The 27605-nt window shown below is 37.9% G+C and overlaps 1 protein-coding gene across 1 annotated transcript; it reads right to left on the bottom strand.

The window, feature by feature from the left end:
- Nucleotides 1-27578, bottom strand: LOC100588080 (inositol monophosphatase 1). The gene is made up of 9 exons (XM_003269492.4): nucleotides 27476-27578; nucleotides 23277-23363; nucleotides 22438-22571; nucleotides 20921-21025; nucleotides 18017-18062; nucleotides 15628-15736; nucleotides 12751-12859; nucleotides 2574-2725; nucleotides 1-1517 (listed from the first exon to the last, which is right to left on the bottom strand). The coding sequence occupies exons 2-9, from the start codon at nucleotides 23337-23339 to the stop codon at nucleotides 1402-1404; spliced, it is 834 nt and encodes a 277-aa protein (XP_003269540.2). The 5' UTR covers nucleotides 23340-23363; nucleotides 27476-27578; the 3' UTR covers nucleotides 1-1401.
- Nucleotides 27579-27605: the final 27 nt, after the last annotated feature.

Raw genomic sequence — 27605 nt, 5'->3', positions numbered from 1 at the left:
TCAATTAATTTAAAGTTTTATTCATGATTGTCTTATTAAAATAAATTTAATTGCAAAAACAACCTGTCTTAGAACACAGTATCAGATGTTTTAAGTACATGTGATCAACAGTACAAATAATTCTAGCACTCAAACCTTAGTATCACACATACTTAATATATTAGATATACACGACAATAAAATCACTCCCTACCTTGAAAACTTTATAGAAGCACTTTTAATTTTACAACACAAAGCTCAAACGAACCTACAATAAGTCTAGTAGTCTGTTTACATGCCAAGGGATAAGGCTCAACAATAAATTAACCCTTTAAAAATGTCTATGAACCAGTACAATTTTCTTTTTGAGTTCTGCAGAGCAATGACCACTAAGAAATATTTTTAAAGGCTGAACAGAATCCAGCGGCAATGAAGTTAATTAAATAAGACTAAGAGAAAAATAAATAGTTCAATATTAACAATACAGTATATTTGCCAGCACAATCAAATCAGTATAAACACCTTTAAAACATGAATACTGAACTTAGTAAAATGTTTTATTGTATCTAATTATGCAGATATCTGATGAGAGTGCTTTTTATTATAGAAATAGTTTCTTCTCTCTTACACAGGACTTTAAAGCAAATCCAAACAGACAATTTAACTGTTTTGGAAAATGTATTCACTGCAGAAATGCCCACGATAAGCAATGCTATCTGATGGTATGCTGATGTGAAATGGCATGGTAACGTGAAATATAAAAAATTTAACTAGATAATTTTTACTTCAAACCTGAAGCAAAAGTACAGAATTCTGAGTTCATTACTTTATGTATCTATTGTAACTAGGAATTACTACCTTAAAAATATTCATTCTTACAATGTTTGCTTTTAGTTGCCTAGATATGTAATGGGCCAGGTGCTATATGAACACCAAAGAATAAAACAAAAAAGGTTCTCTGCAAAGAAAAAAACGTTGGCCTAAGGTACTCAGTATATCCTTACATATTTAACTATATATGGTTTTTGAAACTAAAGAGAAATGTTTTTCCAAACAGTTAACAGATTTCTAAGTGGGTGTCTCTGCACCTATATAGTAAGTCAAAATTTCAGGGGACCATAGATATTTAGAAACACAAAATTGTTAATTGACTTTTTCAGTTGATGTTATATTTATCAACTGTACTTCCTGGGTATGTTTCCTAAAGTACATCCTTACATGCAAAATCTTATAAATCAGTGAAACAAACATTATGTCAATTCTTGCAAACCTAGACATAGTAAAATAAGAAACAAGTTCCAAATTTTTGACCTGGACAAAGAGAATTTAAACCAAGCATATCATACATCCAAAACACATATCCATTGATGAGTCACCAAACCTGGGGAAAAGCAACTGGGATTGACTATGAGGCTGCTGTAATTAATCGTCATCGTCTCGTTGCAAAGGTATAACCTGAATTTCTTTGGCTATCCTTTCTGCTAATATTCTATTATTTGCAGCAATTACTCTTCGTGACATCAAATCAAATGGTCCACCTAAAAGCAAACAAGTATGAAAAATAATTTTATCTGGTACAAAAATAATTCATATAAAACAAGTATAGCAATATGTACTATGGTCACATAACATTTTAATACTTTCAGTTTTCTTAAACAAAAATCTACTCTGTTACACTTCTACAACGTGTAAGCTTAGATAATATATAATTAAGTTTCTAAGCATAATTTTTGAGTAAATAATGAAGTCATACCAGTTAGAAAATGTCATATTTTCTCTATTTCTATTTTTGTGCATTCTTATTACCTCTTTATTAAGAATCTATGGACAGAAAATGTGAATCCAATGCATTTTCATACCACTGTCCTTCCCATTTCCTTATTTCTTTGTTGCCGTTCTCCCAGATCACTGGTGAATTCTTTCAACCAGATTCACCCTTCGGTTTAAAATCTTCACCATCAGTTGAAAGCAATTATTTAACTTCTCTAGTCTCAACACAGAAAGTGATGGTGGAGGAAGTCCATCATCAACTATCACCATTGTCACCATTCAAAGAGCTCTGGGTATAAGCCTCAGACTCAGTGACTGTCTAGGCCAAGGGTGTCCAATATTTTGGCTTCCCTGGGCCACACTGGAAGAATAAGAATTGTCTTGGGCCACACATAAAATACACTAGCACTAATGATGGCTGGTGAGCTAAAAAAAAATTTTTTTAATCACAAAAAACTCATTATGTTTTAAGAAAGTTTACAAAGTTGTGTTGGGCCACATTCAAAGCCATCCTGAGCCACATGTGGCCCATGGACTGCAGGTTGGACAAACTTGGGTCTAGGCTTTTTCTACAGCCTTTCAGGAGTACCTGAAACTCACACTAGAAAAGGATTAGCCATTTATCATTGTAAGTCTCACATTACCATTACCTCTTATTCTTACCTCCATCTCCTGAAGCTTATTTTGATTTTGCACATAATTACATAGCTTGTTTCTGCTTCAAAAGCTGCAGTATAACATATATCAAAAAGTTTTTTAAATTCTACATATGGACAAAAGTCCAACAGATGTGTAGAGATCTGCTTCACTCTCCATAATTTTACCTGTAACATCCATTAGCACACCACCAGCTTCAGTAACAATAATGCCAGCTCCTGCAACATCCCAGCAGTGAATTCCCATTTCATAATATGCATCTGCTCCGCCAGTTGCCACAAGGCACATATTAACAGCTGCTGTTCCAACACTCCGGATCCTAACAAATAGAATTTAGAAATAAAACTGGAAAAAATAATCCTTTCAAGTAAAATATTCCTCCTTAACTTCACTTTAAGTGTCGACTGAAGAAACTTGGAACAATCTAGAGGATAAAGATTTTAAGAGGTGATATCTAATTGTAAAGTAAAAATATGTATAAATCTAATTATCATCGTATATTATATAAATCACAAAACCCTCCCAAAGCAATGATAAACATTAAAACAATAATTTTTCATAAAAAATAAAGACAATGCTTAATTCTACAATAATGAAATGCAAGTATATTAATATTTGTCTAAATCCAGCTACTAAAGCTTATATTATTTTACACACATATACACATACCCACAATGCGAATAGTCTCCAGGAGGTGTAAAATATCATGGTATGGGTCATTTTCAACTGGGTGTGCGTCATACACGTGCCTAAAGCAACAACAGCATGCCAGGCTCTGCACAGACCTAAGCCTGCCTTGGAAAATTACTGCAGGCTTGCCCTCTCATAGCATCTCTTCCTTGAATACTAGTTAAGTTGAATATGAATACACTTGATAGCAATTATAGTAATAATTTATTCGGTAAAGAATCAATGTTAAAATTAATGGGTGAAAGTCTGATATTTACAGAGTGTCAAAGTGTCTCTCCACAAGATACATAATAAGTACAATGGAAAAATAGCATCTTTACAATGGTCTACCATTACCAAGTGACCCAAGTTAATATCACTCATAATGGGACAAAAAGAAATGTGCCTGATAAAATGCACTGAGAAGGACAGAACATTACTTTTGTGGCATTCCTGCCAAAAATCCATGATCCAAACATAATCATGAGGAAACTAGACAAATTCAAATTCAAGAGACAGACTACAAAATAATTGGCCTATACTTCTGAAAAATGTCAAGGTCATAAAAGACAAAGACTAAGCAAGTTCTAAATTAAAGGAAATTGAGGAGAAATGACAACTAAATGCAATACATGACTCTAGATTGGACGTTGGATTAAAATTTTCAAAATTTGAATAAAGTCTTTATATTAGATTATGTATCCATGTTAATTCCCTTACTTTTGTCATTGTACTGTGGCTATGTTAGACCATGTCCCTTTTATTAAAGACATACACGCTGAAATGCGTATTTAGAAGACAAACGTCATCATGTCTACAAGTTACTTTCAAGTGGTTTTTACACAAATTCCTTCTGCAACTGTTTAAAGTGATGGTAATAAGGGAGTGAGTTCTGTTCAATGAGATCTTTCACAGTTTATTTATTTAAAAACATGGAAAACTGATGACTAATGTGGCATTTGTTTTATATCTCAAAAATAAAAATAATTGCACCTAAGTACATCCTTTATGCCAAAGAAATTTTAAAAAGGATTAGAATAACATGATGTCATTGATTTGGCATGTTTTCCATCATATGTTTTTGAAGTACATTAAATTTGAGAAAGTAGTAGTAAACACACCAAATTTCCACAGATGTTTGTTTCCCAGACAAATAAAATCAAATTAACTTTAGTGGCAGTTTTTTAGTTACAAAGGAAAGTGCATTTCCCCACTTCTCCCATGAGATATGTGATATTTGATATCTCATATCATAGAATACAAATACCAAGGTCTTTCATAATTAATTCTCTGGTATTCTATTCAGATATAGAATCCTAGGCTAGCCGAACAACAGTGATATCTATTAGCGGTGCTTCCGTCAATTCTAATGGGCACCATGGAATCTCAAGCAAATGGTCTTACAATCAGCAAGAGAATATTCTTTTATGGAAAATACTACGAAAGGATTACCAAACAGATGACTTAACTACCAGGTAATTAAGACTATGGTGTAGATTCTGCACTATGTGTTCTGAATCCTCTCTTATGTGGTCCGCCTATGCAGCTAACATGGTATATTGTAAAAAGGATTATGTTTGATGTCACAAAGATTTGAGTTTGCTCCCATGTCATGTCATCAAATAAGGATTCCAATTTACTTTAGACAAATGTAGTAATGACTACAGCTAATATTTGTAAAGCACCTAGCAGAGTGCCTAGCATATAAAATGTCCATAATAAAAATAGCTATTTTTATGATAAAATTGTTCTCTAAACCATGATGTCAGAAAATATCATATACCATACATAGTGCATTTCACCTACATGAATTCCTGAAAATTAAACAAAGGAAATAGATACAGAATAACGTACTTTGCCTCATAAATGTTGGTTCTTAGGAAACTATTAGACTGTTTCTGCTTATTTAAAGCATTCATTCAGGTTATAACTCTCTTTAGTTTCATTGTTTTGTATAAGTGATTCTGAAATCTCATTACAAAACTGAAGAATCAGCTGACTGCAAAAGATCATAAAAGCAATCAGTAAGTCAGCACTTCTTAGTAATATTTTCCTGGTTATACTTTTGAAAAAAATCTGAAGTAAAAATTAGTTTTTATTTCAGCCAACAGCAAAATTAAAGCTTAAAGTTGTAAACCTCTTGCAACTCTTTTATGAGTAACATAACCATTTTATAGCCCATGGTTAAAGTCCTTGCTTCAACTCAGCACCCTGTAGCAGCAAGTTTATTGCCCTTCTCTCAAGGGCATCATTCTGGGAGGTTCTGTAGCTATTTGACAGAGGCTCTCTTTTACTTTACTCATTACTATATAGACCACATATGCATAGTACATAATTAGTTTGTACATGGTCAACCTATATTTTGAAGGGTCTGACTTCTAAGAGAAGTCCAATACTGAAGAAAGAGAAATGATCTGGGAGCCAGGACTCTAGCCCTATTTCTATCCAGCTGTGCAATCTCAAGCAGCCACATCACCTACTTGAACCTCAGTCAACTCATCTACAAAATAAGGCTGGATTATTAGATGATCTTTGATCAGTTCTAAGACTCTTATAATATTTTCACAAAGAAAAGGATAGAAATAGTAGGTGGTGAAAATATTATCTGTTGTTATTTACATTCACCAGATTTTGTTCAATAAAGGATTTTTATTATGATTTTTCATATAAACAACTATGGTCAAAGAAATACTATTTAATGGCCGGGGACGGTGGCTCACGCCTGTAATCCCAGCACTTTGGGAGGCCAAGGCGGGTGAATCACGAGGTCAAGAGATCGAGACCATCCTGGCTAACATGGTGAAACCCCATCTCTACTAAAAATACAAAAAATTAGCCGGGCGTGGTGGTGGGCACCTGTAGTCCCAGCTACTCCGGAGACAAAGGCAGGACAATCACTTGAACCCCGGAGGCGGAGGTCGCAGTGAGCCAAGACTGCACCATTGCACTCCAGCCTGGAGAGAGAGTTAGACTCCGTCTCAGAAAAAAAATAAAAAATAAAAAATAATATATAGCATCAACTATATTAAAGTTAAGGACCTCAAACCTTTAGCTTTTCTTGAAGATTTAAGGATAAAAGTAAGGATAAATATTTCCTTTTAATTTCTTCATTTATTAAACTGTCATTACAGAGGGACTCTGAGATTTGGAGAATAATAATGGCATGCCAATTTTGAAACTCCCTGTATATCCTCCTGGAAAATAATAAAATGAAATCAACCAGGAGGACAAATAAAACCCATAGGACCCATTCCTTCAGCTAGAAATCAGGAAACACAAACTCTCGAACTACCTCTAAGTAGAAGAAAAACAAACAGATAAATTCTAACAGAGCACCGGAAGCCCGTAGATACACAGAGTAGGGCAGAGAAGGCAGAAAAGACTTTGTGAGAAAGAACTAGGAGGAGCAGAGGACCCACAGGGAACAAAGACAAAACCACCCTCAGAAAAGAGTCAGTGAGACAATAAACACAAAAACAAAAACACTGAGCACAGATCAGCACTTGGTAATTCATAGTCCTGGCTACAGATAAGGGGCTAGAAAACACTCAGAACCTGACCAGGCAGCCTCAGAGAAGCTGTGATTCTGAAGGAGAATCAGATAAGATAGCAGAGATGGTACTCCTTGGAAACGAGTGAAGGAAAAGTAGGAACTAAGAGTGAAAACTTAAGGATCCTGCAGAAATGAATCGCACAGAAAGGCACAACTGGCAAAATAAGAAATTCGGAAAGCAGGAACCCTGATCAGAAAACGAAGTGAAAATAGAAGAAAGTAGACCACATTCACACAAAACTACTGCAAAACATCAGATGCTGTTAATAAAATGTTTTTTTTTTCTTTTTGCTGGAAAGTCTCTCTCCCAAAACCAACAATGAAGGGGAAGAAAATGAATATCAATCCAATCCGAATTAAATATTTTCAAACAAAAACTTGTGAATACTGAAAAAAATGTTACATCAGCGATATAGAAACTAAGAGCAGAAATGGACCAAAATACATATATAAAACAAGATGACTGAACTCAGGAAAGAAATGGGGGGGAAATAAAAGACAAAATTATGTCAGGAATGAAGAATAAATTACAAGGTGCCAATAAAAGAACAGATGAAAAGAAAACTTAATAAAGATAAATTAGGAAAAGCAATAAAAGAAAGTAGTAAAAAGAGACAGGGATAAAATGGCTGAAATGAAGACACAAAGGAGATGGAGCATTCCTACTGGTGTCTTTAAAGAAAAAAATAACAGAAGTGCACTAGTACTTAAACTATATCTTAAGGAAACTTCCCAGAAATTAAAAAGACATGAACCTATATACTGAAACAGATAACTGACCCAGAATGAGCAATTCTAAGATATATCCTTTAAAAACTGTTAGCCAAAAATTAAGGGGAAAAAAACAGCCTCCAGTTAAAAGATAAAATAATGTAAAAGCCAAGAAAAATTAGATTTGCATCAGATTTCTCAAAAACAATATACAAAGCAAGGCAACAGTGAAAGAACATTTTCAAGAAAGTTATACTTTCATTAAGGATACTATATCCAGCCAAGCTGTCCTTCAAGTCTCAAGGCCACAGAAAAGCATTTTGGAAAATACCCAAACTCAGGGAAAACTGTGCACATGTGCCCTCCCCCAAGGAATCTACTAGAGGACGAATTTCATCCAATTAAAAACATGCCTGGAACACTTCACGAAAGGACTGTGAGCATTTTATAATGTCAAATGAAGAACTAGGATCAAAAAGCAGGGTCATGGGTTGAAGAATATGTAAATATAATATGTTCTGGCAAAGTAGACAGAATGCAACTTTAAAAATGGGATAAAGAGAGAGAAAAGGGGAATGGGAGACTGTTACATAGGCAATAGGTGAAGCCAAAACATTCTAGATAGTAAATAGTTAAGTAAGAAAAGAATATTAAAGGTACTATAAAAGTTTTATTACAAAAGAAACCTGCTGGAATAAAACGTAATCTTTATAAATACAAAAAGAAATTTTAAAAGAGGCAGAGAAGGCACATCAAATGAACACAGTAACTATAATGTCATACAGACAGTAATTATAACACACAATAATATAACAGAATTGAGACAAAAGCAGTCATATCAATAAATCAATAGGCCTAACCTATCTGTTAAAAGAAAAAGATTTTCAAATTGACTTATAAAGTGAAATTCCATGCGATACTGTATACGACAGGCACACTTCAAATGCAGCGGTTCAAAGGACTAAAAATAAAAGGGTGGACAAAGATTTATCAGGCAAACAGGAAAAATAAGAAAGCAGGGGCTGGGCGCAGTGGCTCACGCCTGTAATCCCAGAATTTTGGGAGGCAGAGGTGGGTGGATCACTTGAGGTCAGGAGTTCCAGACCAGCCTGGCCAACATGGCGAAAACCTGTCTCTACTAAAAATACAAAAGCTGGGCATGGTGGTGCGTACCTATAATCCCAGCTACTCAGGAGGCTGAGACAGGAGAACTGCTTGAACCTGGGAGGCACAGGTTGCAGTGAACCGAGATTGTGCCACTGCACTCCAGCCTGGGTGACAGAGGGAGACTCTGTCTCAAAAAAAAAAAAAAAAAGCAAGCAAGCAAGCAAGCAAGCAAGAATTGCAATTCTGATGTCAAAGTAAATTTCAAGCACAAAAACATGAAACAAGACAAAGAATATGTAAAAATTACACAATAAACTATGTATGTAACTATTATGAATAAACATCAAATAACACAGCTTCCACCTACATAAAATAAGAGTTGCAAGAAGAAATACAGAGAAACACACTAATAATAAAAGACTGATACATCAGAGACTCTCAGTATAAGACAGGGCAAATAGACGGAAAAAATTAATTAGGTAAATCTTTTGGCTACATACTGAATGTCATACCCTGGAAATAGAGAATTATACTATTTTTCAGTGCATATGAAACTTACAAAAATTGATCACAGAATAGGGCACAAAGAAACCATCAGGAGGTTTCAGAAAGCAGAATTGTTAAAATGTAATAAAACTGGAGATTAAAGATGAAATTTTTAAAAATCCAAAAAGGTGTCTCCTATGGTTGAATGTTTGTCCCCTCCAAAACGCATGTTGAAACTTAATCCCCAGTGTGGCAGTATTGGTGTGGGGGCCTTTTAAGAGGTATTAGGTCATGAGGGCCTTGCCTTCTAGGTTCATGGCTTATAGGTTAAGGGCGGGGTGATGCTGATAACAAATAGAAGTGGCTTTGAAATGGGTAACAGGTAGAAGACAGAAGAATTCAGAGGAGCAGGCTAGAAAATGCCTGCATTTCTGTGAATGAAGCGTTATGGGAGATTTTGGTGAGGGCTTAGAAGACAAGGCCAGGGAAAGTTTGGAATGCCTTAGAGACTGAGTTAAGTAGCTCTGACCAGAATGCTGATAGAAATAGGAACAGTATTCTGATGTGGTCTCAGATACAACTGAGCAACAAGGTATCGGATCCTGGAGGAAAGGCCATCCTGGTTATAAACTGGCAAAGAACTTGTCTGAACTGTTTCCATGACTGAGGGTTTCTTTTTTTTTGTTTTTGAGACAGAGTCTCGCTCTGTCACCCAGGCTGGAGTGCAGTGACACGATCTCGGCTCACTGCAAGCTCCACCTCCCACTTTCACGCCATTCTCCTGCCTCAGCCTCTGGAGTAGCTGGGACTACAGGCGCCCGCCACCACGCCTGGCTAATTTTTTGTATTTTCAGTAGAGACAGGGTTTCACCGTGTTAGCCAGGATGGTCTCGATCTCCTGACCTCGTGATTCACTCGCCTCAGCCTCCCGAAGTGCTGGGATTACAGGCATGAGCCACCGCGGCCAGCCGACTGACAGGGTTTCTTGAAAGCCTAAACTTGAGAGTAATGAATTAGGGTATCTGGCAGAAAAAATTTCTAAACAAATTATAGAAGTAGCTGCATGGTTACTTTTGACCATTTATGCTGAGATTTGCAAGCAAAGAAGTAATTTAAAGACAAATTTATAATTAAAGGGGAAGCAGAGTGGCCAGATGCAGTGGCTCACACTTATAATGCCAGCATTTTGGGAAGCCAACTTGGGCAGATCGCTTGAGCCCAGGAGTTGGAGATCAGCCTGGGCAGCATGGCGAAACCCATTTCTACACAAAATACCAAAAATATAAAAATTAACTGGATATGGTGATGCAAACCTGTGGTCCCAGCTACTTGGGAGGCTGCTTGAGCCCAGGAGTGGGAGGACTGCTTGAGCCCAGGAGGTTGAGGCTGCAGTGAGCTATAACTGCACCACTGCAATCCAGCCTGGGCAACAGAGTGAGAACCCATCTCCAAAAAACAAAACAAACGAACAAACAACCAAAAAGAAAGGAAGCACAGCAAAAATTTGGAAAACTCTCAGCCTGGCCAATTAAAGAGTGAAAAGGTGTGTTCAAAGAAGGAAACCAAGGGTTAGCCAGGAACCATTTGCTAAACAGATTAGCACAGCTACAAGGCAGCCAGGTGTTATTTCTAAAGACAATGAAAGAAAGAACCTGAAAGCATTTAAGAGATCTTCAAGGCTGCCCCTCCCTTTACAGGCCCAAAGGAGGGTAGAATGGTTTCATGGAAAAGGCCTGGGATACTCTCCAATGCTGACTGCCCAGGGCCACCCTAGACTGTGCTCCCTACATCCCAGCCAAGGTCAAGTGACCCTAGGTGTGGCTTATACCACATCTCTACAAGGTATAAGTTGTAAATGTTAGCAGTATGAAACTAATTCTGCAAGCTTGCATAAAGGAAGAGCTGTGGAGGCTTTCCAGCCTCCACTTGGCCTCAAAGACTGTCCTCAGAAGCCTGGGAGCCCAGGAACAGACTTGTCTCAAGGGCAGAGCCACAGTGGAACTGTGGGGTTAGTGGTAGCTGAGAATCTCCACCAAAGTAAAGCCTAGTAGAGCCCAGGAAGTAAGGCCACCACAGAGAGTCCCCACTAGGGTAATGCCTAACTAGTGGAGCCATGAAAGCAGGACCACCACCTGGGCCTCAGAACTGTGGAGTCACCAGCAGCATGCAAGGTACACCTTGGAAAGCTTCAGGCACTGGACTCCAACCCGTGCCAGTAGCCATATGGGCTGTACCCTGCAAAGCCACAGGGGCAGGGCTGCCAGAGGCCTTTACCCAGCCCTCGACCCCAGTGTCTCCGTGAGGTGGTACATGCAGTCAAAAGTGATTATTTTTCAGCTTTAAGATTTCATGTCTGCCCTGCTGGAATTCTGGACTTGCCTAGGGCCTGTTCTTTCTTTGCCTAATTTTTCCTTTTCGAATGGGAATGCCTGTCTTATGCTTGTGTCACTACTGTGTCTTTGAAGCAGATAGCTTGTTTTGATTTCAAAGGCTCTCAAATGAGACTGTGGACTTTGAACTTTTAAGTTCGTGATAGAACAAGTGAAGACTTTGGGACCCTGGGGATGGAATGAGTGTATTTGTACGGAAAAAGACAAATCTGGGGAGTGTCAGGGGTGGAATGCTGTGGTTTGAATGTTTGTTCCCTCCAAAACTCATGTTGAAACTTAATCTCCAATCTAGCAGTATCAAAAGGTGGGGTCTCTAAGAGGGCTATGCCCTCATGAATGGATTAATCCACTCATGGGTTAATAGATTAATGAGTCTCATCATAGGACTAGGACTGGTGGCTTTATAAGGAGAAGAATAGAGACCTGAGCTAGCATGCTCAGCCCCACCATGTCACATTCTGTGCTGCCTCAGGACTCTACAAAGAATCCCCATCAGCAAGAAGGCCCTCATCAGATGCAGCCCCTCGACCTTGGACTTCTGAGCCTCTATAACTGAAAGAAATAAATTCCTTTTCTTTATACATGTACATTACCCAGTTTCAGGTATTATGAGCAACAGAAAACGGACTAAGACAGACTCTCCTTGTGAAAATTTAAGAATATAACTCTTCAGTAAAAGAGGAAATACAAGCAAATTACAGAATTTATGAAAAAAATTATAATGAAAACAGTAAGTATCAGTATTTATGGGATACAATGAAAACAATGATCAGATGAAATTCATAGCCTAAATATCTACATCAATAAACATAAAGGAATTACAATAAATTTTCTAATCAAAAAGAAAAAAAAAAGGAAACAAAGTAAACCAAAAGAAAGCATGAAGATGAAAATAATAGTGCAGAAAAGAATAAACCAGCTAAAATTAAAATCCTGGTTCTTTGAGAAAAAAGAACAAGAAAAAAAGCACAAATAGACAAAATAAGTGACAAGGGGGAAATAACCACTGATACAGAGAAGCCAGAAATTAATTATAAGAGTCTATCTTACAGACTTCTATGCAAATGATTTGAAAACTTAAAGGAAGTAATTTCATAGGCTGTGGAAATGTTCCAGATCAAAGAAGGCTAAGGAGACATGACACCTAAAAATAATGCTGACTCTAGACTGAATCCTACTTTATTGGAAGGCAAATGCTATAAAGGATATTAGCAGATTAACTGACAAAACTGAATATGGATGACAAATTAGATAAAAAGTGTATTTATGAAATCAATGGTTTCATGGTTATGGAACAGAATCTCCCTATTCTTTAGAAATCATGATGTATATAATTTACTCTAAAATGGTACAGGAAAATAAAGGTGTGTGTATGCACACACACGTATACAAAGAGAGAGAGAGAGAGAATAATGGTAAAGAGCTTACCCATGAACAGGAATGCAAAAAAGCTTTTCCATATTAGAAAGAACAATTCTCACAGTCTCTGGTGTTCTGGAAGAGCCCAACTCAGTCACCAAGAGAGATTTGGTAATATCTAAAAAGAAAGTGGTAGGTTTCAATATTTAGAATTCTAGAAAATATCTGACACTTGTAATTTGTATCCCTCTTCCTTGTATTTGTATCCCTCTTCCTTGTTTTATCATGTTTCTTTATAAGCATTTAAATAATAAAATACTGATAAATTAATTATCCCTAAGTGATCCTTTTTATAAGCATCATAGTCCAGCTGCTTAGGCCCTGCCTGATAAAGTATATAATGTAACCAATTTGCCTGCATACATAATACTTAGTGGGAAACAGCAAATGTCTTAAATATTTAAAAAGGAAAAAGGAGAGACTAAATTCAATAAGGGATTTACGTATAGACTTGAAAGAAAATTACAGTAAAATTACAGTAAAAGTAAAAATTTTACTTTTACAACAAAAGTAAAATTCTCTGACATCCATTTACAAGGCTGACAGGTTATCCAAGGTTTTCCATTTGAAGCTCAGGACACACCCAACACCCCAGATCTCACCTCCTCCCACCAATTGAGATGTATGTTCACCAGCTGTGTTTGAGCTGAGCATTTCTGTAACTGTTGTACTACATTTAATAGTTACATAATTTAGGGCTGGGCATGGTGGCTCACACCTGTAATCCCAGCACTTTGGGAGGTGGAGGCAGGCAGATCATGAGGTCAGGAATTTGAGACCAGCCTGGCCAACATGGTGAAACCCCGTCTCTACTAAAAATACAAAAAATTAGTTGGGCATGGTGGCACGCAGCTGTAATCCCAGCTACTCCGGAGGCTGAGGCAGGAGAATAGCTAAACCCGGGAGGCGGAGGTTGCAGTGATCCGAGATCACGCCACTGCACTCCAGCCTGGGCAACAGAGCAAGACTGTCTCAGAGGGAAGAAAAAAAGTTACATAATTTAATACTTTGTAAAGTGAAGAATGACTATGCAAAGGAAAAGAGTTGTTTCTATGAAAGCTACCATATTCCTTCGGTCTAAGATTTGTATTTTCTCACATGATGACATGTAGAAAAATAAGAATGCATCCTCCATTTCATGGGGTCTTAGATTTTAATGAAAAGGAAATAGCCTAAAAATCTGCTCTTAAATTAAGTGTTCGAGGGGAAAAAGTATAAAAGTCTAGAAAGATTCTAAACTGAAATTGTTTTGCAAGTACCTCTAAGTTCTTGCTGCACTGAAAAGAATTTCAATGTGCAAACTGTGGAAAATGTTTGCTGTGGTTTATGGAAGAATAGTAACTCAAAACTTTAATAAGCTGTGAGAAAGAAAAAGAAAAGTTTTAATCTGCAGAATGCCAGTACCTTTAAATTATCAAGCCCAAAGAGGCATTTAAAATATACCAGCAGACAGTCTCACTCCCCTGGAGTTAAATAATTACCACTTGAAGCCGCTTGCTACAGGGGGCTCTAGACTCACTGATGCCAAGCAGCCATAAAATGCCATACACCCTATAATTCAACAGTGGATAGCCAATCACTAAGCAATGTTATTTCTGTAAACAAATGAGAATTCCTGAAGTACACCTTTTCTAATCATCCCCTCTCCCAGTGTGTCCCTTTTTCTTTAAAAACCTGAGCCTCTGCTAAGTTCTCTGGAGCACTCTCCAAGGCAATCTAGAAGTGTGTCCTGGGCTGCAGTCCTCAACTTTGGCCCAAATAAACTCTCTACGTTAATTTTGCCTGCGCTTCTTTTTTAGGCCAACAGATGTAATAGAGAAGGAAGAACTTAAATTGCCATTCGGCTTATATATGTGTCTCATTTTCAGTGATTCCCAGCTTTAATGGGATTTTTTTTTTCCCCCATTTACTTTGTAGTAATTGGTCCTGGGGCATCAGATAAGAGGAATTCTATAAAGAATTTTAGATGCAGTAGATAAAACATAAACCATGAACTCCACAAGGACAGTGTGAAAGGAAAATAAATCCGAGGACCCAAAAAACACTAAGCCAAGGGAAAAGTCAAGCTGGGAACTATGTCAGGCAAACCTGCCTCCCATTTAATTCCTAAGTAAGACACCTACAAAGACAAAAGAGCTACATACCCCCCTTACAATTTGCCCACAAGGACCTTGTGGACCTCAAGATCTTTACCCTAAAATTCTAGCTGAATTTTGCCCTGGCAACGTAGACTGATGGCTTATCTTCACAGGTGTGGGAGAGAAAGTCATCCCTCTGCTCACCTGAGACAAATTCATATCTGATTGCTTCGTCTGCTCTATTGTTTATGTAAAAATGCAGATTCACTGAGCCAGACTCAATTGTGTATTTAAAGGCTGATTACGGACTTAAAAGAATATAATCATTTGTCTTTTATCTACCTATAACCTGAACACCGCCCCCTACCCCACTTCTAGTTGTCCTGCCTTTATGTCCATCTTACACATATTGATGTTTCATGACTCCCTAAAATGTATAAAAGCAAGCTGTACCCCAACCACTTTGGGCACATGTCGTCAGGGCCTCCTGAGGCTGTGTCACGAGTGCATCCTTAACTTCGGCAAAATAAACTTCTAAACTGATTGAGACCTGTCTCAGATATTTTGGATTCACAATAGGAAGCCACTCTTCATCATCTTCCTATCTCTATCACAAAATATAATGCTGAGCCTGAAGTGTTTGCTCAATTACATTTCTTTCCCTACTTCCACTTCACATTCAAAACTGAAGTCAAAAAGAATAAAGAGATAATAAACACAATTTATGAATCAGTTAACACTTGGAGAATTCCATAGGTGAATATTAAAAAACAATAAAATATTGAGTACACAATATGAATAATCCTACCTTCTTGTTGTGAAACTTGTAGTTTTTGACCATTACAAAAGGCACCTTTTCCTTTTCTGGCAGTGTACATCTTGTCTTCCACACAACTGTACACAACTCCAAATTCTATCTGCAGAGGAAAACAAGTTTCCTTTACCAAACCTAAGTATGTTTCATACACTTTTTTCTAAGAAAATAAGACAATCTGGTATACTGACTAGTAACAACGGACTGAAATGGCTAAACTGTGGGATACTTAAAATGTTAATTTCCAGACTAATCAAGAGAAAGAGGTCACCAGAACTGATATCCTTGACTCTCCTCCCATCCAAGTCCAGATCTAAGAACACCCACCTTACCTCTCTGCCTCCTGCCTCGGAAGACAGGGCTTTCCTATTTTCTAAGTGAACGCTTCTCCGGTGTTAGGACTCCTACCCTCACATACATTCTCTGAAAAACTGCTCCATCAGCTGATTCCCTCATCTCTTGGATTTTTCTTCTTATACCTTCTCATTAAGTTTCTTTCCTCCTTACAAAACCTTTGAAATGTTATTCTATCCTTTTCCCTTCACTGCCAATGAGTAACTTTGCATCTCCTATTCTCCTCTTAATATATTACAATGTGGCTTCTGCCCTCATCACTCATTCTTCTGAAAGTCCCACAAAGAGAATATCAACAAACTTGGTTTGTTGCCTCAAATGCCTTGTCTGAAGAACTGGAGTCTGCTGGCTCAACACTTATTCAATACTTAATTCACTACCTCCATGCTCCCAGCATTATTCTTTTAGTTCTACCTCACCTACTAATTCGTCTCAGTTATGATTTTAGAATATTCTTTTCTGCCTCACCCTGAAAAGTTAGGCACCTCAGGCTTTTTTCTTCCTTCTTCCATTGCTTCCATTTCCCTTTTAGCTCTCCATATTCACACAGGTTGGTTTTTTACAGTCCACAAATTCATTTTGGCTCTCATCAATCTCATAATCGGGGAAGAACCTACGGTTCCAAACCTAATCTTGCAGAATTTCAAAGACAAAATCACTCATTGCCTGATCACCTCCCATTCCTTCCCTATAAATCTCCTTCAAATTTATTCTCAAAAACACTTTCCAATTTTGGCATTTCCTTGGCTATTCTCACTGCCTCTACTTAGTTCAGAATCACCCACACCCCAGTATAATCTCTACATTGCTAGAATTATCTGTCACTTTCCACTTCAAAATCTCTACTGGTTCCCAACTACCTAGAAACACAAACTGAATTTTCTTGCATTGACTGGCCACAGTGCCTCACAGTAAGGCCAAACTAACTTCTGTCCTGGCCACTTGCAGTGCTTCCCTCTCCATGAACATCTCACCATTCCCCACACATATCGTGGTCTTCAATTTCTCCAAGCTGTTCTGATTAAAACACTTTCCTCTTCCCACCATCCCCCGCCACCCCCGCCAATCTGGAAATCCCTAGTTTTCTAAGGGCCAACACATGACCAACTTCTAAGACCCCTGCTGTTACGAAGATTTTCCCAACCCACTCTCAGCAGAATTGGTGACATCCTGTGTTCCCATAGTATTTTTTTTCATCCTTCCACCACATATCATCTTTACCTGTTCACACATCTAACTTTGTGCTGAGCTGTTGAGTTCAATGGCAGGGCCAGCACACAGCCCAGAGCTGATTATATACTGAATGCTCATGTAGCTTCTTCTCGACATTCTCATTAATACAACCCTGGGGCTAAGCTCTCATTTGTCCAATACGTGTTTTATATTCAGAAATGTTATAACTGCTTTTATACATGTTGATCTTACATATCAAAAGTTCCTCAAAGATAGGTAGGTAAAATGTTAGTAACCACCCTTTACTGTTTGACCAACTAAGCAGCCAAACAGCAAGGAAATGCTATAGCTATGTGTTTTATTCTGCTAGGCTTTACATATAAGTATTTAGACATAAGACAACCTGAACTATGTGTAGGTTCCTAAAGAGAGTCTGTATTTTCCAATCATGCTTTGGCCCCTGCTACTTGCTGGTTTCTAAATGTATTTCTTCACTAACACCTACTAAAGCATTCCCAGCTCAAATCTCACCTCTTCCACGAAGCATTTTAGATCACATATCAACTTCTATCCCATTTGACTCTATCACACATATAATGTTTACTAAATACTGAGTTGTATTTCAGTTACTTGTGTATATTTTCTTCTTATAACTCCTGCTTCTCAGAATTCATTAAATTTTATTCAATGGAAATGTATCATGAAAATTTTAACAGTCCTGTAGCTTATATTCAAAATAATGCAGTTATATAATCAAATATACAGACAAACCTGAATTTATTATGAAAACACATTTACTTTTTCTCAGAAAATGAGAGCAAGGCATATAATCAACTATACGTTTAAAAAATCATACCTTTTTATTTACAGCAAAGCCAATTGAAACAGCTACAAAAGGAAATCTTTTTTTTTAAAAAAAAGGACAAAACACAAATTAACCAACATAGAACTTTTGTTAATAAAATTAATCTTTTCATAATATAAGTGTTCTTAAAATTTTTCCTATAAAAAGTCTCATCTCCACTCCCCACAAAATCTAAGATGCAAAACAGTTTGTATAGTATACAACCCTTTGTAAATAGGATAAAGTGGAGGTATTATACACACACACCCTCCCCCCCAACACACACACGTTCACACAGGATGCTTCTATAGGCATGAAACATCTCTGAAAAGATTCACAAGAAACTCGTAACAATGGTCATCTCCAGAGATGGATCTGGGAAACCAGAAATGGAAGTGTGAAGGGCATTTTGCATTGCGTTTTCTATCTTTTGAAGGTCAAATTCTATGAATATAGTAGCTATGTAAAAATATTTTTTCATGGCCATGCACAGCGGCTCACTCCTCCCAGCACTAATTTAGGAGGCCAAAGCAGGAGGATCACTTAAGCCCAGGAGTTCGAGACCAGCCTGGCTGGGCAACATGGCAAGATCCTGTTTCTACAAAAAAAAATCACAAAATTATCTGAGTGTGGTGGTGCATGCCTATAATCCAAGCTTCCCCGGTAGGCTGAGGCAGAAGGATCCCTTGAGCCCAGAAGGTCAAGGCTGCAGTGAGCCGTAATCATGCCACTGCACGCCAGCCTGGGTGACAGAGACACTGTCCCCCTTTAAAAAAAAGCCAAAATGTAAAAATTTTTAAATCAATTTGGTTAAAAAAGAAAACTGTAAAAACTTTTAAATCGATTTTGGTTAAAAAGCATATATTTTAGTGATTTTTTCTTTTTTTTTTTTTTGGAGATGAAGTTTAGCTCTTGTTGCCCAGGCTGGAGTGCAATGGCACAATCTCAGCTCACTGCAACCTCCACCTCCTGGGTTCAAGTGATTCTCCTGCCTCAGCCTCCCAAGTAGCTGGGATTATAAGCATGTGCCACCACACCCGGCTAATTTTGTATTTTTAGTAGAGACGGGGTTTCTCCATGTTGGTCAGGCTGGTCTCGAACTCCCGACCTCAGGTGATCCACCCACCTTGGCCTCCCAAAGTGCTGGGATTACAAGCATGAGCCACCGCACCCAGCTGGTGATTTTTTTTTCCTATGTCCTAGACCGTGATAAACACAAATACTGCACTGGACAAAATAAATGGCTGTTACTTGTCTCTACTCCAACAGCAAACTTTAGGTTTGGCCTCTGAAAAGTAGACTTTGAGCCAAAATTTTTCCATAGCTGCATGACAGTCTGAACACAGCCTGTAACTGCTGACTCACAAGAGAATTAAGATCAAGGAAATAGACAAGATCAACGTTCAACTATTGAAGCTAAAGCTGTTGAAAATAAAAACTTTTAAATATGTTTAAAGTTTTTATTTTAACAAAAATAAGATACTATACACACTGTATTGTACAGTCTTCTCTTCTGTGAAAATATATTAGCATCTTTCCACATTTAAAAGATATAACATTCTATCACATATAGATTCTAAACCTTAGCTTTGTAGATTTCAAGGATTGTATATATAGTACAGATGTGTACAACTACATGGGAACTTCAAATATGACATCTATATGTAATCCCACCGGAAGCGGCTACTAATTTTAACTCTCATGGGCAATTCCATCAGGCTTTCTTCTAGTAATATCATATACTTACTCTGTGTCAGCACTATACTAAGTTCTTATGTGAATGTACTACTCATAGAGTTGAGTTACAATTCTATGAGGCGAGTGCTATTAATATGATTAATATGGCCTTTTTATAAATGTTTTTTAATATTGTGGCCTAGAAAAGTTAACTAACTTGCCTAAGATGAAAAATCCAGTAAAAAAGCACCAGAATGCAAGTCTATTGATTCTAACACCCATGCAATTTTTTTTTTTTTGCCAGCCCCAGCCCCAGTCCCATCCCCATCCCCATCACCCTAAGGGCTGAGGGGAGGGGCCTCCTCTGCACTTTTTAACCCTGTTTTTTCTCCTGGACTGAATTCATTCTATATTGACAGCACTCCCCAAGAGTGACTTCATTAGTTTTACTAAAATACAATCTTTTCAACATAGTCAGTTTATAATTTTTTAATTTATTTTTATTTTTTGAAAACATATCTTTGGCCAGGTGCAGTTGTTCACACCTGTAATCCCAGCACTTTGGAAGGCTGAGGCAGGCCATCACCTGAGGTCAGGAGTTCAAGACCAGACTGGCCAACATGGTGAAACCCCGCCTCTACTAAAAATACAAAAATTAGTCGAGCGTGGTGACAGGTGCCTGTAATCCCACCTACTTGGGAGGCTGAGGCAGAAGAATCGCTTGAACCCGGGAGGTGGCAGTTGCAGTGAGCCAAGACTGCGCCACTGCATCCCAGCCTGGCCAACAAGAGGGAAACTCCGTCTCAAAAAAAAACAAAACATATTTTTACATAGTTACTACTAATAGATGCATATTAGTAGATCCATACAGATCTACAGTATGTGCCACTCAAAGAATAGAAAATGGCATGCAGTGCAAAGTGCCCTTCCCACTCTCAAAGCAGCACTGTTGTTTGCTTCCCTTTTTAGATAGCGCCAACGGTGGGAAAAAGAATGGTGAATGGGGCACTTGGCACCACAGGACAAGATCACATTAATATTTCTTTACCTCCTCCATATCTGATAAGTCTGCATAATACATTTTGCTCCACTATTACATTTTATATATACTTTATTAGAATAAAGAAGCATAAACAAAATATACAATTTTCTAAAGTGCACATGTTCCTAAACAGAGTATCTATAGGTCAATCCAGTTAAAATGCCAAGAGTAATTATATTAGAAATTTTAAAACATACCTATGTACAAAGTTAGTTGTTCCATCAACAGGGTCAATGATCCATGTGGGGTTGTCGGTTAAGATACTTTTTTCCCCAGCTGCCACAGATTCCTCACCAATGAAACTAAAAGCAAGTAGGACAAACTTTTAATCTTTACATTGATTGCAACAATTCCAAATCAGAACATTTCCTTAGCTACACAGAGTACTATAAAACAAAGCAGGCCGGGTGTGGAGGTTCACGCCTGTAATCCCAGCACTTTGGGAGGCCGGGGAGGGCGGATCACCTGAGTCAGGAGTTCAAGACCAGCCTGGCCAATGTGGTGAAACCCCATCTCTATTAAAAATACAAAAATCAGCCGGGCATGGTGGCAGGCACCTGTAATCCCAGCAACTTGGAAGGCTGAGGCAGGAGAACGGCTTTAGCCTGGGAGGCGGAGGTTGCAGTGAGCCAAGATCGCGCCACTGCACTCCAGCCTGGGTAACTGAGAGACTCTGTCTCAGGGGGAAAAAAAAAAAATAGCAAAAGTCTGTAACCTACACTTTTCTATTGTTGCTTCTTCTTCCTTCAGATAAAGACTGATAAATGTAAGGAAGCTTTAATTTATTTCCCCCAGAACAAAGCAATGTGAAAAATTTCAAAATTCAAATTCTAAGATGTTATACTAGGGTAAGGTGCGTGCACACACACATTTGCGGCAGATGAGAAATCATTAAGGAAATATAATGATTTTAAAAATAGGGGCCAGGTGTGGTGGCTCAGGTCTGTAATCCCAACACTTTGGGAGGCCGAGGCGGGCAGACCATGAGGTCAGGAGTTCAAGACCAGCCTGACCAACATGGTGAAACCCTGTCTCTATTAAAAATACAAAAATAAGCCAGGCGTGGTGGCACGCGCCTGTAATGCCAGCTACTCAGGAGGCTGAGGCAGGAGAATCACTTGAACCTGGGAGGCGGAGGTTACAGTGAGGCAAGATCACGCCACTGCACTCCAGCCTGCCTGACAGAGCGTGTCTCCATCTAAAAAAAAAAAAAGGTCACTCTCTAATACTCCCCTCCCTTCAAGAGGTGGAGCCTAATATCCCTTCCTTGAGTGTGAGCTATGCACAGATACTTGTTTCTAACCAATAAAGTGTAAGTGACAGTATACAAAACTTTGGAGACTAGTTCACAAAATGCCCCTCTAATTTGCATCTGGTTCACTCTGTTTCTCCCTTCCTGTGCCACCTGCTCCACACTAGGAGATGTCAGCTTCCATGTCGTGAGCTACTCTGTGAAGAGGTTACATGGTAAGGAACCGAGAGAAGCTAGCAGCAGACAACTCCCCTAGGAACTGACATCTGCCAACAATCACGTAAGTGAATGGATCCTTCAGTTCCAGTCCAAGCTTCAGTTGACTGCAGCCTTGACCAACACTTTGACTGTAACGTCATGGAAGACCTTGGCAAGAACCGTGTAGTCAAGCTACTCTCATATGCAGAACCCCAAGAAATGGTGAGATAATAAACATTTCTTGTACAGAGTAAATAAAAATACCTGTGAAATGGATACTTTTCCTTTATGGAAGAGATAAGCATTTTTTCAACTTTTTGGTCCGTAGCAGTTACCAAATCAACTGGAGAACTTTTCAGCATAACATTCATTTCATTTTTTATAGCTTCACAAACTACCTAAAAAGAGGTTTTGGCAAGCAAATAGAAAAGGCATAATTTTAAACAAAAAGATAAAATACATAAATGTTTTAAGACATTCAATCTGTCTTAAATAATATTATTTAAATACATTCTTTAAAATGTCTTACTAATATATCTATAAAATAAGCCTTTAATAGTTATATCTTTCTAAAAACAAAAATTGTATAATCTTACATCTTATTTTAGATTCACAACTGTCATCACAGAAAATTTGATCATATAAAATTAGGGTATACACTCTAAAGTATTCAGTAAAATGAAAATAAATGTAGATTGATCAAAGTGTATATTTGATTTAACAAGGTCAGCTGGGTATGGTGGTTCACGCATGTAATCCCAGCACTTTGGGAAGCCAAGGTGATCCAGGAATTCAAGACCAGCCTGGACAACACAGCGAGACCCTCATCTCCACACAAAAATTTAAAAAATGAAAAGTAGCTGGACATGGTGGCTCATGCCTGCTGTAGTCCCAGCTACTCAGGAGGCTGAAGTAGGAGGATTGCTTGAGCCCGGGCCTGGGAAGTTGAGGCTGGAGTGAGCCATGATCCTGCCACTACATTCCAGCTTGGGTGACAAGCAAGACCGTTTCAAAAAAAGAAACCAAAACGAAACAAACAAAACAAGGCAACAACACAGTGTACCCACCAATCACATTATAATTGACAAAATCTTTGCTCATACCTCTCCAGCTTGTCTTGCTAGAGTTACTGCATAATCCATGCATTCCTGCCAAGGATCAGCCATCTTCTGAAAATATTTGACAAATATCTGTACAAAGTAGTTACAACTGTCTTAGAAGTCTTAATTATAGAATAGTTAGTTCACAAAAACGTCTTAATTAGAAACAGACTGTCATTTCAGGATTCACCCCATGCCCTAGAGTTTTTCCCAAGATTCATGCCTATACCCACTAAAAAACATTTCTCACCTAAATTACCTAATTTCTATATCAAATTATTTCCATAAAGGCTATTCTATGAAATTGCTTCCCAGTGTGTCTGTACCATATTACATTTCTTAAAAAAACCAAAACATTGGTTTGGAGAATAGATAAGAAACAACACAAGAAATACTTTAAAAGTTAGGATAATATTTTGGAGGAGAATACAGTGAAAACAAGAGAAAGAACACTGGGAATACTGAAATAAAAGACGCTTGAAGGGAAGCAGCAAAAGGTACTTGAAAAAATTACGTGCAAAGATGAAGAACTTAAGGTTCAGAGATGAGAAATAATTTGCCCAAAATTACAGACAAATGACACAGAACTTGAATTCAATTCTGATTTTAAAGTCCATTGTTCTTTCTATTATAACATTCTGAGAAAAGAAAACTCCAGGACCAAAAAAAGTAAGAAAAAAGCAAATTTATTTCCCTGAGTTTCAGAGAGGGAAAAAAAAAAACCAACATATATTTGTGTTCCAAACTGTCCAGCTTTCCACTGACTTCTGAAGACTAAAATAACTCACCACTGGCTTGATCACACTCTGAAGTCTGTACCTAGCACAGTAAAGCTTTTTAAGCTGTCAGACTAAAAACTGTGGCACCATTTATAAAACAACCCTAATTTTGTCTCCTTTCCAATAGAAAATAATAGACAAAGAGTTACATCTTGAAGACTATTCAGAAACTCCTATCTTGGGGCCCACATTATAGGAAAGAGGACAGGAGTGGAAAGGAGGGCAAAAGACCCACGTGGTGAATTTCTGCCTGATGCTTTTTCTTCCTGATAAAAGCATTTTTTAAAATTTTGTTTTAAAGGAAGCCACTCTGTGAGTCATATAAGCAACTCCTTCAAGCTCTTCAAGAATTGTTTCCAAACTTTTTTTTTCACTCTTACTCCCATTCTGCTCCACTAGTCTTAACAGAACTAGATGTTCTCAAGCTGTACCTGCTCTCCTGCCAGAAACAGCTCAAGCCACTCACACCCCCGCCTCTAACAACACTAATGTAACTCTACAAATTCTTCAGGACCCATTTCAAAAGCTACTTCTAGGGATTCTCCACCCAGAAGTCACTATGTCCTTCACCCTTCGATAGATGTTTACTGAATATCTATTATATGCTATACACTGCACCATGGGGAGAAAAATCAGGTCCTGTTCACACTTTCTAGGAGGGGACTCAACATCAATCAAAAACTAAAGACTACATGCAAAATAACAACTGGAATAATAAAAGTTAAGGAGGAGAAGTGCAATAAGAAACATCTAACAGGGGAGCTTTCACCTGGACTTAGGCATCAGATCAGGTTTCCCTGAAGACAAGATTAAACCAAGATGAGAAGAACAAGTGAACAGGCATGAACTCACTCAACTGCAGGATGCCTGGTACATGAAGACTAACTGAACAGCCTAAGTGTGACAGCTCAGATTAAGGGAAACAGGAGAGAGAAAGCTGGGGAGGTAGTGGGGATCATCCCCTACAGGGGGGCCTTAGGGATAAGACATTGATGGAAGAGGCTTCAGGTATCACCTCATTGTGGCTACTGAACAGAAGGGTAGAAAGTGGGTGTGGGTAGAGGGTCAGCAGATTCACCTTCAGGATGCAGTAGTGGGAGGATACCTGATGATTGGCTGAAACCTGGGAGGGAAGTTTTGCTAGTAGAGAAGTTAAGAGAGTCAGAGATACCTGTTTTGAAGGAATCAGTAACAGATTGGCTACAGAGTACCAGGGACAGGAAGAGTTCAGATTTCCTCTAAATCTGGATGTCCAGACTTCCCACTCTGGCAACTGTATGGATAATGGCCACAGTCTACTGAAACAGGGAGTAACAAAAAAAGAGTCAAGTCTGGGATATAGGTAGGAGTTTGAGAGATCAGGAGTTTAATTAGCGGAAGATGAGAGGCCTCTGTAAAATCAAAAGATGTCAGTTATGCAGCTGAATCATGGATCCTGAGCTCACAGGAGAGGTATGGCCTGCATGTAGAAACATGTAAGTTACTTGAGTAGACAGCAACTGAGGTCCTGAGTCTGGACATCACTGGATAGGCATGATTGACAACTGTGTAGAAATGTGATCCCACAAAATCAGTATGATCCAAATGGAACAGACTGACTGTGGAAACCCGGCAAGGACTGTCTGTTCAGATTCATCTTGGCCTCTCTGTCCAGCATTCCTTTCTCCTATATATAGGGGAAGACCCCTTGTGAAATGCAGGTCTTACGATCTACAAGCAGACAAGGTAGGTCAGACAATTTCTTCATGGTTAGTTCTAAGACAGAAAGGTGGGCCAAGATTCCTGTCAAGGGCTATGGGAGTTATGAGCCAGGAATGGTGGATGCAAACCATACACACACACACACACACACACACACACACACATACACACATATACACACACACATACACATATAATATAGTAAATATACTTTATATACTATATATTTATACACTATATATAAGTATATACAGTATACATTTATATACTATATATAAGTATATACAGTATACATTTATATACTATATATAGTATATATACTATACATAAGTACATTTATATACTATATATAGTATATATACTATACATAAGTACATTTATATACTATATATAAGTATATATACGATACATAAGTATATTTATATACTATATATAAGTATATATACTATACATATTTATACACTATATATAAGTATATATACTATACATATTTATATACTATATATAAGTATACATATTATACATAAGTATATTTATATACTATATATAAGTATACATACCATACATAAGTATATTTATATACTAAGTATACATACCATACATAAGTATATTTATATACTAAATATACATACTATACATAAGTATATTTATATACTAAGTATACATACTATACATAAGTATATTTATATACTAAGTATACATACTATACATAAGTATATTTATATACTAAGTATACATACTATGCATAAGTATATTTATATACTATATATAAGTATACATACTATATATAAGTATATTTATATACTAAGTATACATACTATACATAAGTATATTTATATACTATATATAAGTATACATACCATACATAAGTATACATACTATACATAAGTATATTCATATACTATATATAAGTATACATACTATACATAAGTATATTCATGTATTATATATAAGTATACATACTATACATAAGTATATTCATGTACTATATATAAGTATATATACTATACATAAGTATATTCATGTACTATATATAAGTATATATACTATACATAAGTACGTTTATGTACTATATATAAGTATATATACTATATATAAGTATATTTATGTACTATACATAAAGTATATAAGTACATTTTATATATATTTTATATACAGTTATATATATGAATAGTTATATATATATAAAAATCACAGTACATTTATTGATGGGCAGGGTCTGTAGTTTACTCACTTTCATTTTCCCAAAGCCACAAACACCTGAACTGTTTCCTGCTGTTTCTGTCCTGGTCACAGCCTTCCAGAGTAGGAGCCAGGCCACCTTCCTTTTTGCCACCTGTCCCAGCACCGCGACTGCGGACAGCACAGGACCTGGGCGCTGCCCCATCACTTAGAGTGACTACCTGGGCCTGGGGACGCACCAAGTTTCTCGGAGCTTTTCGGAGTTGGGGACATGAAAAGGGGCAATTATTCTACAGAAGCCGCCACAGAGGTTAAGTGAGGTCGCGTGGCGAACCGCTACTCCAATGCCGGAACTGTTCCTGGTCGCCCAGGGCAGCTCCGGATAACCCGGCAGGCAGGGGTCACCCAGAGGCGGCCTCCGCCCTAGGCGCCGACGGCGCACCGCGCTCGCCCCCACCCATGCGGAGGGAAGGGGCCGCCCTGGAAACCCACAGCGCCCGCTGAACCCGGAGGTTGCGGTGAGGAAAATAACGGTCTCACCTTGAGTCGGAGGACGTCCGCCTAGCTCTGTGAATCGTGTTACCGCGCTCGTCTCTTCCGGAGGTAGAGGGGCTAGTCGCAACAGGAAGTTCCGCCCTTAAAAACTCCGTTCCTGAGGGGGCGTGGTTGC

The sequence above is a fragment of the Nomascus leucogenys genome, chromosome 16, assembly GCF_006542625.1.
Source record: "Nomascus leucogenys isolate Asia chromosome 16, Asia_NLE_v1, whole genome shotgun sequence".
Classification (NCBI taxonomy): Eukaryota; Metazoa; Chordata; class Mammalia; order Primates; family Hylobatidae; genus Nomascus; species Nomascus leucogenys.
The sequence above is the reverse complement of the archived record's forward strand: the minus strand, read 5'-3'. Positions and strand labels throughout refer to the sequence as shown.

Excerpts from the sequence above, each read along its gene's own strand:
- LOC100588080 (XM_003269492.4), bottom strand. The coding sequence starts at position 23,339 with ATGGCTGATCCTTGGCAGGAATGCATGGATTATGCAGTAACTCTAGCA. Across the intron at positions 12,860-15,627 it reads ACAAGTTTCACAACAAGAAG|ATATTACCAAATCTCTCTTG; the intron begins GTAGGATTATTC and ends CTTTCTTTTTAG. Across the intron at positions 1,518-2,573 it reads TGTGCTAATGGATGTTACAG|GTGGACCATTTGATTTGATG; the intron begins GTAAAATTATGG and ends GTTTGCTTTTAG.